We start from the raw sequence: 14,068 nt of genomic DNA, 5'->3' as shown, positions 1-14,068 counted from the left end.
CCAGTGTGATCAAATATAGCCATACCTTGCTTAAGATGGGGATGAATCTTAGAAAATATACTGTGTATCCACCAGTTACGGCCTGCTATCAAGGGCTAAAATTCATTGCAGGATCAGGCCCCCAGTAAGGGCTTCAGTTTACACCAAGTACGAATTGCTTCCTGTAACCTTGTATTATTCTGGTAAGAAAATGGCATCTAGGTATGCTATGCAAAGTTAAATAATGCTTTCAAAAATGTTGAACTCCGTTGATTCTTATTTGTGATATTGGATAATAAGAAAGCAGATTTAAAGACAGAACTAAGAGATATGTCTAAGAGATAACAAAAATGCAAAGTAGGGAACTAGTTCTGTATGGTCTGTTATCACTGAGGAGATCTCTATACCATGAAATGGGGCTTTTAATAAGAATACTAAGTAGTAGAGCTTGTATTAAACCAGAATCACAGTAGTTGCATCAGAGTCATTCTCAGGTAAACGCCTGGGGGAAGTGTTCCCAAACTCTTTGTAGGGCTAAGGTTGCATCTTGGTATTTTCCTACAGAGCTCCATGGTATTGATGCACAGGCTTAGGTTTGTGTCACTGCCAGCACGTGTGCTTCATTCTTGAGTGCCTATCTTAGATGTTCCTCTGTCTGTGGTTGCAAGAGGACCACTACAACAGAATGCAGCTGTGATTCATGACAGCCCTAAGACCTTTGAATACTTCCAGAGTGATGTGAGGAGCTCTAGTGTAAATAAGACTTGAGACTAGTAATTCTGTAAACTGTGTTGGGGCAAGCACCATCATTTTAGTGCTTCATTAGTTCTGTGGAAACCTAATCTGGAATTAGGACTACTAGGCTGTAACACAAACTACGTAGTTAATATAAAAAATAAGGGCTTCTGGGTTCATTTCCCACACTTTCCAAAAATTACCTCTTGAAGTACAGGCTCAGCTGATTTGTGTGAACCATTCAACTGTTTATTAGAAGAACAAACATTTTTTTCTTGCTCTCATTCCAACATATTGATTTTTTTCTTTTCTATTTCATTTTTTCTTCATAGATAATAATGGGTGTGATCCTACTCTATAATTTACTCGGAGTGAGTGCCTTGGTGGGTGCTGCTGTCATTGTACTGTTAGCTCCAATACAGTACTTCATAGCTACAAAGTTGGCTGAGGCTCAGAAGAGCACTCTCGTAAGTAAATTATTTCAGTGACATTTGTGACCCAGTAATGACAACTGGGAACCAGGTGTTCTGGATTCTGTTCTTGTGGTTAGTGAACATTCATTGCAGAGATTTGGGGAAGCCGTCCCTTAATTCCATCGTCACTCCCTGTCTGGTTTTCTTTGGCTTAGTGTCTCTTCCTTCCTAACATTTGTCATACAAAAGTCTGAAAAAAGTGTGTAGGTTTTAACCTGCCTTCTCTGCAGAGAGTAGTTTTCACCCAACTAGCAGTTTCATTTGAACTCAGTTCCATGAAAGGATGTTATTCCTACATTCAGGTGTTATATTTGCTGGGATGTTAGCAAACACTATAAATGACTGATAAATTATAGGAGAACAGTATTAAAGAATGTGTACAACCACCCTCTGAAATGGCTAGAGGCTTTATGCTCCCACCCCAAGTTTTGGTATTCTCTAAAAATCAGCTGGTGTTGCTGGATCAATAACTATTGTAATTTCTTCAGTGCTGCAAGTTTATCTTGCTGTCTAATTTAGTTCACCAATTAGAAATGTTTTCTTATACTTTGTCTAATTTTTAACTTTATTCTCATGATCCTTGAACTCTGAATCAAACTTTGATGTTTGTGTTGTGAAATATTTAAATATCTTTATTATCTTAATATTCATAAGCAAATTATACATAAATGTATCTAATCTTCAGCACACTTCAATCCTGTTGAGTTGTGCCAGTTTATACCAACAGAGGATTTATCTTTGCATAATTTCAGAAATAGTCTGAATTTTTCTTTTCGCTCCTTTCTGAGTTCCTCTGACTCATAACATCTTTTGGATTATGATTTTATCAAAACTTTTGATTACTGTTTTCTGGTGAGGGGCAATCAGCTAAGTATATCAACAAACATCTCACTTATTTTCATGACCAGGCTGTATGAATCCCGGAATTAATCTTGTATCAGCAATTACATACAGGTAGTCTTCCATCTATTGTTATGGATACCACTGACCTACTAATCCACCTCCCTGAGTTTCACCCTCAATTTGGATGTTTTGGGGTTTTTTTCTTTTTAGAATGGGATCACTTAATTTTTCCCTCATTATTTTAAGAATTTTAATATCTCCAAAGAACATGGAATTTTATATTGTTTTACTCGGTATGGCAACTGAAAGCCTGTACAAAATCACAGACAAAGTAATAAATCTTTAATGAACTTTAGAACAGAAGTGAAGGGAAAAGAGCATTGTCACCAAAACTGCAATTTATTATCAATCCTTGTTTTCTTTTGAAATGAAGGACTATTCTACTGAGAGATTGAAGAAAACTAATGAGATACTAAAAGGCATTAAGTTATTAAAGCTGTATGCCTGGGAGCACATATTTTGTACTAGTGTGGAAGAAACAAGAATGAAGGAACTCACCAGCCTCAAAACCTTTGCGCTTCATACATCTCTTTCCAGTAAGTAACTATGCTTTTAGCACTTGTAGCACTGGGGAATGTATCCTTTTCTTCATGTAAATATTCCTCCTGACTTCAACTAAAGCAAAATACAGCCGTGACACTTTTTTTTTTTTTCATGTGGAATGTGATTAAAATAAAAAGACATGACAAATATATAACACAGAAACTTAAAAATATAGAACAGACCTAGTTGATTTTCTTCTGCTTTTTCTGTCACCTTCATTATGAAATTACAATTATGAGCTAATTTATAGTAAGGAGGCTCCAGATAACATTAGCAGCTCTGATTACAGTGAAGATTAATTAGTGACTGAAAGAAATTGTATTTTCTGTAATGTAGAAGAGCTGAGAGGGTAATGTTTTAATTGTGTTGCATAATTCTTCATATAAATCTTTTAATCTCAGTTCACTAAAGTATACAAATGAGATAATTCCTTGGTTTATTTCTTTGTGTGTTTAAAATTTTTCTCTGTCTTGGAAGGAAATTTCTTCATGCAGAGCAATTTTCCTTTTGGAGTTTTAATTACTTGAATTGGAAATAACTGAATTCTTCTAGTGCCATACAACTAATCGTAAAATTTTAAAAACTGATTTTTAAAACTAAGAGTTTTTTCTTATTTCTACAATCTGATACCTATTTTATTTATCTTTCACAGTTTTTATGAATGCAGCCATACCAATAGCAGCTGTTCTTGCAGTAAGATACATTTTTTTTCAATTTTCCTTATAAAAAGGGAGAGAAAATAGAGGTGGGGAAAGAAAGAAAGGACACCATTGTTACTGAAGGACATATTCCTCATAAAACCAGCAGATGAGTCAATAAGCCCCTGCTAACTGTAGGATATAATGACCCTGGAAGTGCCCATTCCCAGAGCTGGTATTTCACCAGCTGTGGTTTGGATCGATAAAACCAAAAGGAAATATAAATTTTTACTGACAGAAATAATAATAATAATAAAAAAAAAATCATTGCAACTTGAAAGAAGACCCATTTTGAGCAGCTCTCATTTTGAAGGCGTTTTGGGTTGCTTTGCTTTTCTATTGTCTATCAGTGAAAATCCTTCCTGTTTCAAAGTGCTTTATAAGTCACCATTTCAGTATTCAAGGAAGGGTACTCTGCAGTTTAAGGAGAAATAAATTTTGCTTGTCCTCTGGCCAGGTTTAAATCTCAGCCTGTTGCACTAGAGGAACTATGGCATGCTGGTCAGTATGGAGTCTTCATAGACCAAATTCTGAGGGTATTACTGCCAACAGTATGAACCAGAATTGGATGAAATATGACCATAGCTCTGCATCTGTGAAAATAACCCATAAGATTTATTAGGTTCTTACTGATATTTCTGGGTTGTATGTTTCCTCTAAACCCTGAAGTCAGTTACAAAACTTTACAAAACTAAATGCTTTGATTTTACACAGATTTTTTTTTTATTCTTAAATGTGTAAATGTCTTGAAAGTTTCTTCACTTTAATAGAAGATGCCTTTCTCTTCAGTTTATTTGGATTCCCAGTAAATTGAGGTATATAGTTATTGGCCTTAGTTGAGCAAAATATTTTGCTTGCTGTCCTTGTCCATCTTTTTCAAGAGTCCTTATCCTGACATGCTCTTTTCCTGATGTGACAGACCTTTGTGACTTATGCATATACCAATGACAGGCCACTCCAGCCTGCCCAGGCCTTTGCATCGCTCTCCTTGTTTCACATCCTGGTCACACCATTGTTCCTGCTCTCCACTGTAGTTCGTTTTGCAGTCAAGGCTATCATAAGGTAAGTGGCCTTTCTAGTTTCTCCAACTCTTGAACACCTATGTTCAGTACTACAACAGGGAGGTGCTAGACAAAAAGATTGTTTCTACCTGCTCATATGGAAGAGGATTTAGAGATAGGCCTGTGATGTTCAAAAATATGAGAGAAATCAGAGTAACCATTTCTTTTCACTGCATGATACAGAGACAAAGAAATGTTCCATTCTTTTTTTAATATCAGCAAGTTTGGCAGTCCAGATTCAGAGCTGGACTGTCCTTCCTTGGGATATGCTCTTCTTCTCACAGTGTAGCCACCCACCATTGCTCTCACCTAGTACTTTTCTGGGCTCTCATGGACACAGAGGGAGATGAGAGAGACTGACGTGAAGCTATCTGACAAGACTGGCCCTGCTGATGCAGGGAAGAGCAACTGGCTTAACTCTACCTCCACAAAGGGTGCTCTGGGCTTTAAATGAGAATTTGGTGTTGTCCTGCCTCTCATTGTCTAGCACTAGCATGGACTCTTAGGAAAAAGAGTGGATGGAGGAACATTGGATACCAAAAGATGAGTTACTCAAGGGAAACACTCCTACAGGACTTCTATAGAGGAAATTGCGTTGCCCTGAATGGCAGTAAAGAGATGCAGGAGAAGCAGCATGGCAAGGCAGACATTTGTGAGTTTTATCTGTGAGGGTTAGGGATCTGCATGGCAGGACAGTGAGGAAGTTGTCATGGAGTGGAAAAGATTTTTGAAAAAAAAAATAAAAGGAATTAATAAAATATGTTGCTTCATCAGAAACTTCTATGATCCAGGCATTTATTTGTGCAAATAGCCTAACAAAACAACTTCCTTCATGCTGGGCTATAGAGTACTTAATCTCAAGGGAGCTGATTGGTAGTAAATCAAATTTCAGACTTTTTGCTGTCGCACCAGCAGTCTGTATGTAAAGTCAGGGTCATGGGGCAGTTATGTAGATGTACACTCTGCCAATATGTCCCAAGAGGCACAAACTCACATCTGACTGGCATAACATGTCAGATGCCAAGCACTAGCAGGATGTGAAGATGGAATTAATCTTCCCACCCAGAAACATAGTTCCTTCTTGCCAAGACTGGAGCATATTGGTAAGGTACTGCATTATACTGCTACCACTGCCTCTTTTTGGTGGGTAATAATAATAACAAATAACAGTCAAGGGGACTTCAGGCTCCACAGATGTCATTTGCCAGCACCATACTCACTTAAAAAAAAATAAATAGGGTTTACTTTTATTGAAGCATCAGCAGAGCCACATGAGAGATTTTCCTTAGGTTGGAAAGTATTTCTGACCAGTTGAAAACCTCGCCTCCTTTATATATCATCCCAGCCTCTACATCTGTGCACTGTTTATCATAGCTCCAATATCAAAATGGTATGTACAGTTTCCTAGCACTGCTGGCCACCCCTAAGGACAGTATTTAGAGACTATTTTTGCCAAAACAAACTTTACCCTTCAGCAAACTTATTTCCTAACATCCTTCTCCCGTGAACATCACCCAAGTGAAGAATGAAGAATATATTCTTGGCCACTTCATGGCTCTATCAACAAATACATGTGCTCACTTGTGTTATGATTAAATGCTTATACTTTGATCAGAATCTCAATTTTATGTTAAAGAGTAGTTCTAATAGCATGAAAGCTTTTGAGGGTACCTGTCATCATTCAAATGCAAAGTTGATGTCTTCTTAGGCAAATGATCAGCATAAAGTCTCATATCTTCTACAAGAAGTCAAATTTTTGCTTGATGTACTTGTGTAAGACTGGAATTCTGATGTGGGAGTTAGACGCATAAATTTTCCTTTCAAAAGAAGAAATAGGAACAGGTATACTCGCAGGAAGAAATAATGACAAGAGCAGTGCTTTCTTGGTAACCCGTATCTCTCTGGTTTGAACATGTATTGATAATTTCATACAAAGTGCTCAGACAGACCTGGAAACAAAACTGCTTTCCCATTTGCAGATTAATGTTCAAATCCCTGATCTGAAAGTCATATGTCCTTCTGCTTTCTCAGTCTCTGGCTTAGTGCACCTTAATTTTAGTTTTTGCAAAGTAACATAGCTTCACCATGACCAGTGGGTGCTTTTGTGGGTGTTTTTGTTCCCCAGAATGATAAAGAGCCAAGTGCTTACAGCATTCTGAAGGGAAGTGGGGTAGAAGAGGATCAGATCTTTCTGTGGTGAAGAATAGATTGAACCTGTGTGCTGTATTTCCCAGGGGACAGTTTTAAGATGTAGGCAAAGAAAGCTCTTGTGTGTAGGCATGAGAAATACACAGAGGAAATAAGCCTGCCAAGTTGGAAATCATTCTTGCAGAGCAATAGTGGCACTCCCATGACTAGCTCTCCTCCTCATTCCCATCTACCAGTACAATGTTTAATTATTTTCATCTCTCCTTCTTCCACATAAACAAATTTTCACTGGCCATCAGGGTGGCAGACAGTCCAATAGAAAACCAGAAGTATCCCATGAACTACTTTTGAAACATTTCTGATACATCCTGCTGGCTGGACTGCACAAAAATGGAAGTGTATTCATGGAAACCTGGGTTTAATTAACTCACTGTCCTGTTTTCTTTCAAGTGTACAGAAGCTAAATGAGTTTCTCCTGAGTGATGAGATTGGAGATGACAGCTGGAGAGGAGGGGACAGCTCTGTAGCTTATGAATCCTGTAAGAAACACACAGGACTTGTAAGTTCCTTTTTATGACATACAACCCCCATAAAAAGCCAGTGGCCTAGCTGATAGGGTGTGGGAGTTTTGGCTTTGAGGTTGACGGTAATATTGACCAGTTTTGCCTCTTCTATGTTGGGATCTCTGTGTTTCTGTGACATGAAGGGTCCCAAAATACATTTAAACATTGCTCAAGTGCCAGTAGTAATAAAAACCTCATAACACCCTGGCACATTTACTCATGGTTCAAATTCATCTTTCTTCTCAGTTTCTATAAAAGGCCTAGGTGCATTTCCTGTGGCTATGGGTTTTGTACTGTATATTGCCAGTACAATCTATCGTATGTTGGGCATCTTTTAGGTAGGACCAGTTCCTGCTCTGGGAAATTCAGAATTGGAGGTGGGAAAAACACCACCAAAATTTGTGAAATAGGAATTAATTCCAAAATGCTGTTTCTGGAGCGGTAAATTTGAGTAAAATTTAAGGGGGAAAAAAAAAAAAACACAAAAAAACAAAAACAAAACAAACAACAACCAAACAAACAAACAAAAAAACACAAACAAACAAACAAAAATGAGAAAGATGATTTGGGAAAAAATATTTTTTTCATTTTGATGTTTTTCTAAATCTAGATATTTCAACAGTTTAATACTGATTATATAATTGAAATGTGATTGAAACTTGAAGACAGGAACAGAAAGAAAGGATTAGTACAAAGTAAGTTTTATTTTGAGCTGAACTAAATTAGTTTCTGAACCCAAACCAGCATTTTTCTTGTTTTTCTGGATTAACATAATTAAGGAGATAAAACTGAAATTGTTTCAGCATTTATTTTGTTTCTCTTGTCCACCTTTTGCTTAGCCCTACAGACAGAAACAAGCAAAGTCTAAATGATGGGGAAAAGGGAAAAGTAAAGGTAGTATCTGTAAAGGTTAAATCATACAGCTCACTTATAAGGAGTTACTAAGATTATACCAATTCAGCTCAATACAGTGGTGCTTACAAATACCCCAGGTAGCTCTGAATGAGCTGGCTCCACAGTCACTGTTACACATTAGCGAGGTACCCTGCACAAGCTAATTTGATATGCTTCTCACTCCTGCAGCTGATCTGCTTCCAAGAACCAGACTGGTAACTCTGCATGTTGTTACATTTTTACTGACACAGCTTTGTTTGGAGCTACCTCAAGTGGAGCAGACTTACCTGGAGGAGGATGACAGAGCTGAAATTTGGGGTGGTTATGAATGGGAAACCAAAAATCAGATATTTCCTGTTCTTCAGTTAAGGGTGTTTTAAACATTACACTGTATGCTTCACAGTAGTGTAACTTTATTATCACACGTATTGAAAAGCACTGGTTTCATCCTGTAACATAGAACAGTGGAAAGAAGGGAAATGGATTATTTGTTTTATAGGGAACCAAATGCTGTCCTCTCTTGAGAATTCCAACTTTTCTCTCCTTTCCTCATTTCACTATGTAGCACACCAAGGCCATCAACAGGAGGCAGCCCTTGAGGTATCAGCTTGAAAGCTATGAACAGCCAACAAAGAAGCAAACACGTCCTGTGGAGACAGATGATATTGCAATCAAGGTGGTTTGACAATATCGTCTCATTCTTTCAAGGAGCAGGTCCTCCTTCCTGCAACTGTACTAGATAGTGCCCAATTGCTGCTTTTCTTCCAAAGGCAAATTGTCCATTGCAAGAACAAGCCCTTAAATAAATTAGCACTTTATCAAAAATATAAAGTTAGAATAATTTGCTTCAGATGAGTTCTTTACAGTGATTCCCTGTCTTCTCAGGAATCAAAGAGGCATCATGAGTCTAAAGGAACAAAACCTAGATAATTTGATATGCAAAAATTAATATAGATCTTTCAGACTTTCCCTTCATGCACTTCTCTTTCACTCTTAGAACCAATATCAGAACTTTTGAGTAATTTTTTGACAATTATTATGACATGTCATTTATTATGACATTATTTAAAGTCATGTTGGCCAGCTTTTCCCCACATAGGTGTTCTGTGCAAAGAATGTTTCATGGCCCTGTCAGCTCCAAAGGATGTATGCACAAAAAGGCTAGGGTCCACTGGGGAACATTTTTCTTATGTCCAGCATAAATCTTTTGAATATTAAATTTGTACTTTGGGAATGCATTCACAAGTGGACATATATCACAATATGCAGAATAATTCATTTCTTGATAAGCTATGCTATTTAGATTGTCACCTGTTAGGTCTTGTGATTATTATTCTTAGTCTTTAGAATTACATGGACAGAATGAAAGTATCTGGTAAACAGAGTTCAGCTCAAGATCATCCCTTTATTGCATTTCATACAGTATATATAGTATATATAACTTTTCTTATTCACAAACTTTTCTGAGTTTGGCAATCTTTACCAATGTAACTTGGGGGTTTTTGTGTATGAGTATACCTTACCATGTCTATTAATCACAGATTTATTTTAGTAATGTATTTTAAATCCAAACTAGACATTCTATTTTTTCCCCTCATGTATTTATATATCTGACAAGTGGTAATTGTTTTGTAGGTGACCAATGGATACTTTTCATGGGGAAGTGGTTTAGCTACATTGTCCAACATAAACATTAGAATCCCAACAGGTAGGATAAAAGCACACTTTAAACATTAAATATATAATATCAAACTGTAACTAATTCTATTTCTTGAAAAGCACAAAACTACACATTTAGAATTTTGTAAGAAAAATTGGTTAAAAATGTATACAAGGTCATGAACTGTATAGTCTTATAGCTATATCATTAACCTAAAATACTATAAATAAACAAAAAATCACATGTTTTTTATATACCTATATAGTTTATATAGTTTTATAATAGTAGGAACAAAGTCAAGAGTAAGAATAAATATGAAAAAGAAGGTTGCAAAAAAAATCATTATTGTTTTTAATAGACATATTAAAAAAAGAAAGGAGAACTCCAGACTCATTCAAACCAAAGGTCCGTCTACAGTATTTTATTTCCAGCAGTGGCTACCAGTGAGTGCACAGGGACATAACACTCATGTCTTATACTTCTTTTGCCATTCTTCAACATTATAGTCATCTTCCAGTTCACAACTATTTTCATCTCAGAAATTCCTTGAGCCTCATGCAGTTTGTCTGTCAAGAAATTCTCAAGGATTTTCTCTTTCAATGAAATTCATTGTCCAGATGAGTTCCTTAATTCCTTGCACCCTCAGTGTCTTTTGGCTAGGAGCTCCACAGATTTACAAAACATTGATTTGTTTTGGAAGACTTACACAGCAAGTGTGAAAAGTAGCAACTATGATTTTCTATTATTATTGTTGTTGTTGATGTTGTTAATGCTGTAAATTTCCTAACACTATCTGTTGGTATTTCATGTTATTAAGTAGTCTTATATTTTATTTTTATATCCAAACAAGTGCTTAGTTTTAAAATAGCTTATTACTTTAGGCTGACACATTTTTGATGTCACATAGTTACTAAGTAATCCCAAAGACCGTATCATTTGTTTCATTGTAGTATTGGATGTCCCATACCTGGATGAACACTCCTTTGTACTAGCCCAATGCCATGTACAACACCAGCAGAAGTTCTTTGCTCCAAGGAGTTCACAATCTAAGGCCATGAGTTCACAGGCTAGGTCAGCCAGTCTAAGAGTTTACCTCCTTTGAAAGGAATAAGACCCTTAGCTCCCCAGCTGGTAAGAAGCTTACCTGGCAAATGCACTAACTGGCCAGTTAGTGAGTTCAGTTAGTTTACAGGAAGATCTGAGAAGCACCATTGCCACTACAGAGTAGGACTGATGGTGGGAAATTGGTGGTAGGGGCAGGAGAACTACAGCAAAGAAGAAAAAAGTAATGGATCTTTCAGTTGCAGTAACTTGTTAGATTGGCACAAATTTTCATGGAACTCCGGACTGAATAATTACTCCCCACTTTATATTATTTGACCCTAAATAACTTCCATAAAGTAACACAGTCCCATGCACTGTAATATAGTATTATGTCAAAGCAATAGTCTCGTTCCTTTGGAGATTAGTGTGTACTTACAGTATCCATTAATGTATACTTCCACAGATGAATACATGCAATATTGCCCATTTACGTAGTGGGTACTAACAAATTTAATCAACTAGTTCAAGTGATGTAGAGCTGGATCTGGCTGGGCCTTGTGGACTTGAGTAGAACCAGTTTTTTCTTTTTTGAAAATGTGTTTGTTATTATTGTTATCATAGGTCAGATGACAATGATTGTGGGTCAAGTTGGCTGTGGCAAGTCATCACTTCTCCTTGCTATACTGGGAGAGATGCAGACGCTGGAGGGAAAAGTTCACTGGAGCAAGTATGTTTCATACAGCTACTAATTGCGGTATTCATTTAAGAAGGAGGTATATGGGATTTGATGTGAGAAATGTAAACTTCACGTCTCAGATCTGCATGTTGAATGATTATCATCACCCAGATCCTCTCTGGAAGGCATCACCTGCAAACTTATGAAGGGTTTTCATTGCTGTTTTATCATGGTTCAGAGCAGGCAGAGCAGAGTCCCTTAGGAGGGGAAAGAGGCTAGCCTGGCAATTAATATCTAATATATTAGCCTTAGCAAATGACCTGAATAGAAAGCTTATACTATTCCAAAAAGGCTTCAGTACTCACTATAATTGAAGCCAGCTTTGTTATGCTACTACTGCACACAGCAGTGAAAGCATGACAGGCTGGATCTTCTTCAGTCAAGGGGTACCAGCATACAGGAAAGGCTGTATTTCCCACTCAGTGATGCTACTGCTAGTAGAAAAAAACATGACATAATAACATGTGAGCAAGGCTTTTCCCTTTCCCTGGTATCTGCCAAGCCTTGCTATGGAAGTCAGTGTTACTCTTCACATTAATATGCTCAGAAAGCAGCCTGAGTACACTGAATACCTAAAAAGAATAAAGACTGTGAAGAAGCTGTTGCTGAAGAGGGAACTGCCAGTGAGGTCAAGCCTTGGGATCCACATGGATTCAGCCCCAGTGAATGAGAACTTCCTACAGAAACTAAGTGGGGCAGCAGCGACTCTTCCAGTTTAGGCTGGCCAGAGGCTGTAGAAAGGATGTTCTGTAACCCCAAGATCATTCTTTGATTTTAAAGATCGGTTCTGTTTCCTTAAAAGGAAAATACTACTAAGCCAAAATCTTCTTAAATAGCTTTTTGAGGAGAAAGGGTGAATTTTGTCAGAGGCACCAATATTTTGTTGCCCCATCCCTTGACTAGTAACCTCCTTTGTCACCTTTTTCTTACAGCAATGTTGCAAGCTGGATATTTTTGCGTTTCCTGTGCTAGTGTGTGTGGCTTTTTTTCTTCTCTAGCCATATTTCAATGCTATTCTAAATGTATAATCTCACTGGAGTAGGAGGTACAATTGGAGCCAAGGCAAGACTTTGTTTTAATTATATGAGAGTTTAAGCTTTGAAGGAAGAAGGATATGGCACTTACCACAGTTAATTTCTTTGAGACACATAATGAAAATTTTGACATCACAATCAGGCATTTTTTTTCTGAGTAATTTAAGAAAAGTCAAGGAATTAGTAGAGTGAACCTTGACATTATTCTGACAATTGTTTTCAAAGATATGAGAAAACTGAAATTTGTCCTAGAGAAAGATATGGAATCTTAGGAAGATTAGAGAAAACAAGAAATCTTAGAAAAATACTAGAGAAAGTTTATGAAATACTATTTAAGTTTCACATTGTTCAAGAGAGATTAAGATCATATTGTCAGTTGATTTGCAGTCTGTACATAACCAGGCAACTCAGGTTTTAGCAAGCATCCCAGGCCTTACTGACTTTTTTTCATTGCAAATTATAATTTGGTACTGTGATATAGCTGATGCAAACATGGTTATGTTTTGCTGATAATTTCAGACTGCCTGACAGACAGATGAATGCAGAAGGATACTTCAGGTATTTAACTAAGTGGATCCTATATTTTACAAAACCATAATAAAGGTCTTATTTGTTCTCTTATATCCATTTCCATGTGATTCCACATGCATGACTAACGCAGCTACTGATCCAGGGATGAAATGCAGGCTAGGTGAATTCCTCATCAAATTCAGGAATAACAACACAGTAATAATAACGATGGATAAGATTTCAGCCCCATTACTGGGGTAATCCTGCAATGCATCACTGTGGAAGCTCATCATGAGGTCTGAATACCCTGTTGCTGTTGTAGTTGACTGCAGTGAGAACTGTACTGCCAGGGTTGTCACTGGTTTGGGACCTGAGGGAAAGAAAGCATGTTAATGTATCTTTCTGTAAGAGATCTTGGCCAGGGTAAATCTTATGGGCCAGATCTCAGTTCTTCCCACTTATATGAGACATGCCTCAGATACTTTACAAACCTTAGACAGAGAGCTGGCTTTTTGTTTTCCCAGTGATCAGTCAGCTAGAGAGACTTCTTAAACACTGAAGCATGAGGCTATCCAGATGCAGCGATTCATCTCAGCCTATTTCAGATCTGAGTTATTAACTGCTAAGTCTATAATGGACAAATGTGGGGAATATGCAAAGACATGTATTCCCTTCATCCATACCAAGCCAAACAATCAGAACCATCTTCTCAGACCAACAAGCAAAGAAGAGTAGCTAAGTGAAAGCCCTTCATTTTCATTTGGTATATATTTTCTGTACATTGAACTGGTTTCTGTGCAAACAGGTTGATGTGCACTAAGTGAAAAGCACAGGAAACACAAGAATTACAACATAGATCCTCCCAAATGGCCTGTTCTGCCCTCAAGCTATGGAAGGGTTCAAGAAAAATTAGGAAAAGTCAGTGCTGCCCTCAGAAGGATTGCAAAGTACAACTGCTTACCAAAAGGTTGCAATCACAGTAGTTCATAGAAAACACTGAAGGGCATTATGGACACTGAAGGGATAAATGATCAGAGAGATAAAGTAGCCAAAGTCAGCATGAATATTAGTGCTGCTGTGCTTCTAT

General features: G+C 37.3%; 1 protein-coding gene across 8 annotated transcripts in view; it reads left to right on the top strand.

The window, feature by feature from the left end:
- Window positions 1-14,068, top strand: part of ABCC9 (ATP binding cassette subfamily C member 9) — a 76,665-nt gene that overhangs the window by 26,794 nt on the left and 35,803 nt on the right. For 5 of the 8 annotated variants that reach the window (XM_026868273.1, XM_026868271.1, XM_026868270.1 and 2 more), the window contains 9 exons: window positions 1,047-1,181; window positions 2,464-2,626; window positions 3,286-3,326; window positions 4,251-4,393; window positions 6,991-7,099; window positions 8,563-8,673; window positions 9,633-9,705; window positions 11,323-11,428; window positions 12,991-13,029. In XM_026868273.1, the coding sequence (XP_026724074.1) occupies window positions 1,047-1,181; window positions 2,464-2,626; window positions 3,286-3,326; window positions 4,251-4,393; window positions 6,991-7,099; window positions 8,563-8,673; window positions 9,633-9,705; window positions 11,323-11,428; window positions 12,991-13,029 (920 nt within the window). The remainder of the gene's footprint in view (window positions 1-1,046; window positions 1,182-2,463; window positions 2,627-3,285; window positions 3,327-4,250; window positions 4,394-6,990; window positions 7,100-8,562; window positions 8,674-9,632; window positions 9,706-11,322; window positions 11,429-12,990; window positions 13,030-14,068) is intronic. The other 3 variants (XM_026868272.1, XM_026868269.1, XM_026868274.1) reach the window with 1 other exon arrangement.

The sequence above is a fragment of the Athene cunicularia genome (genome assembly GCF_003259725.1).
Source record: "Athene cunicularia isolate RWA chromosome 1 unlocalized genomic scaffold, athCun1 chr1_part2, whole genome shotgun sequence".
Lineage (NCBI taxonomy): Eukaryota > Metazoa > Chordata > Aves > Strigiformes > Strigidae > Athene > Athene cunicularia.
Note: the sequence above shows the minus strand (reverse complement) of the source record. Positions and strands in the feature narration are given on the sequence as shown.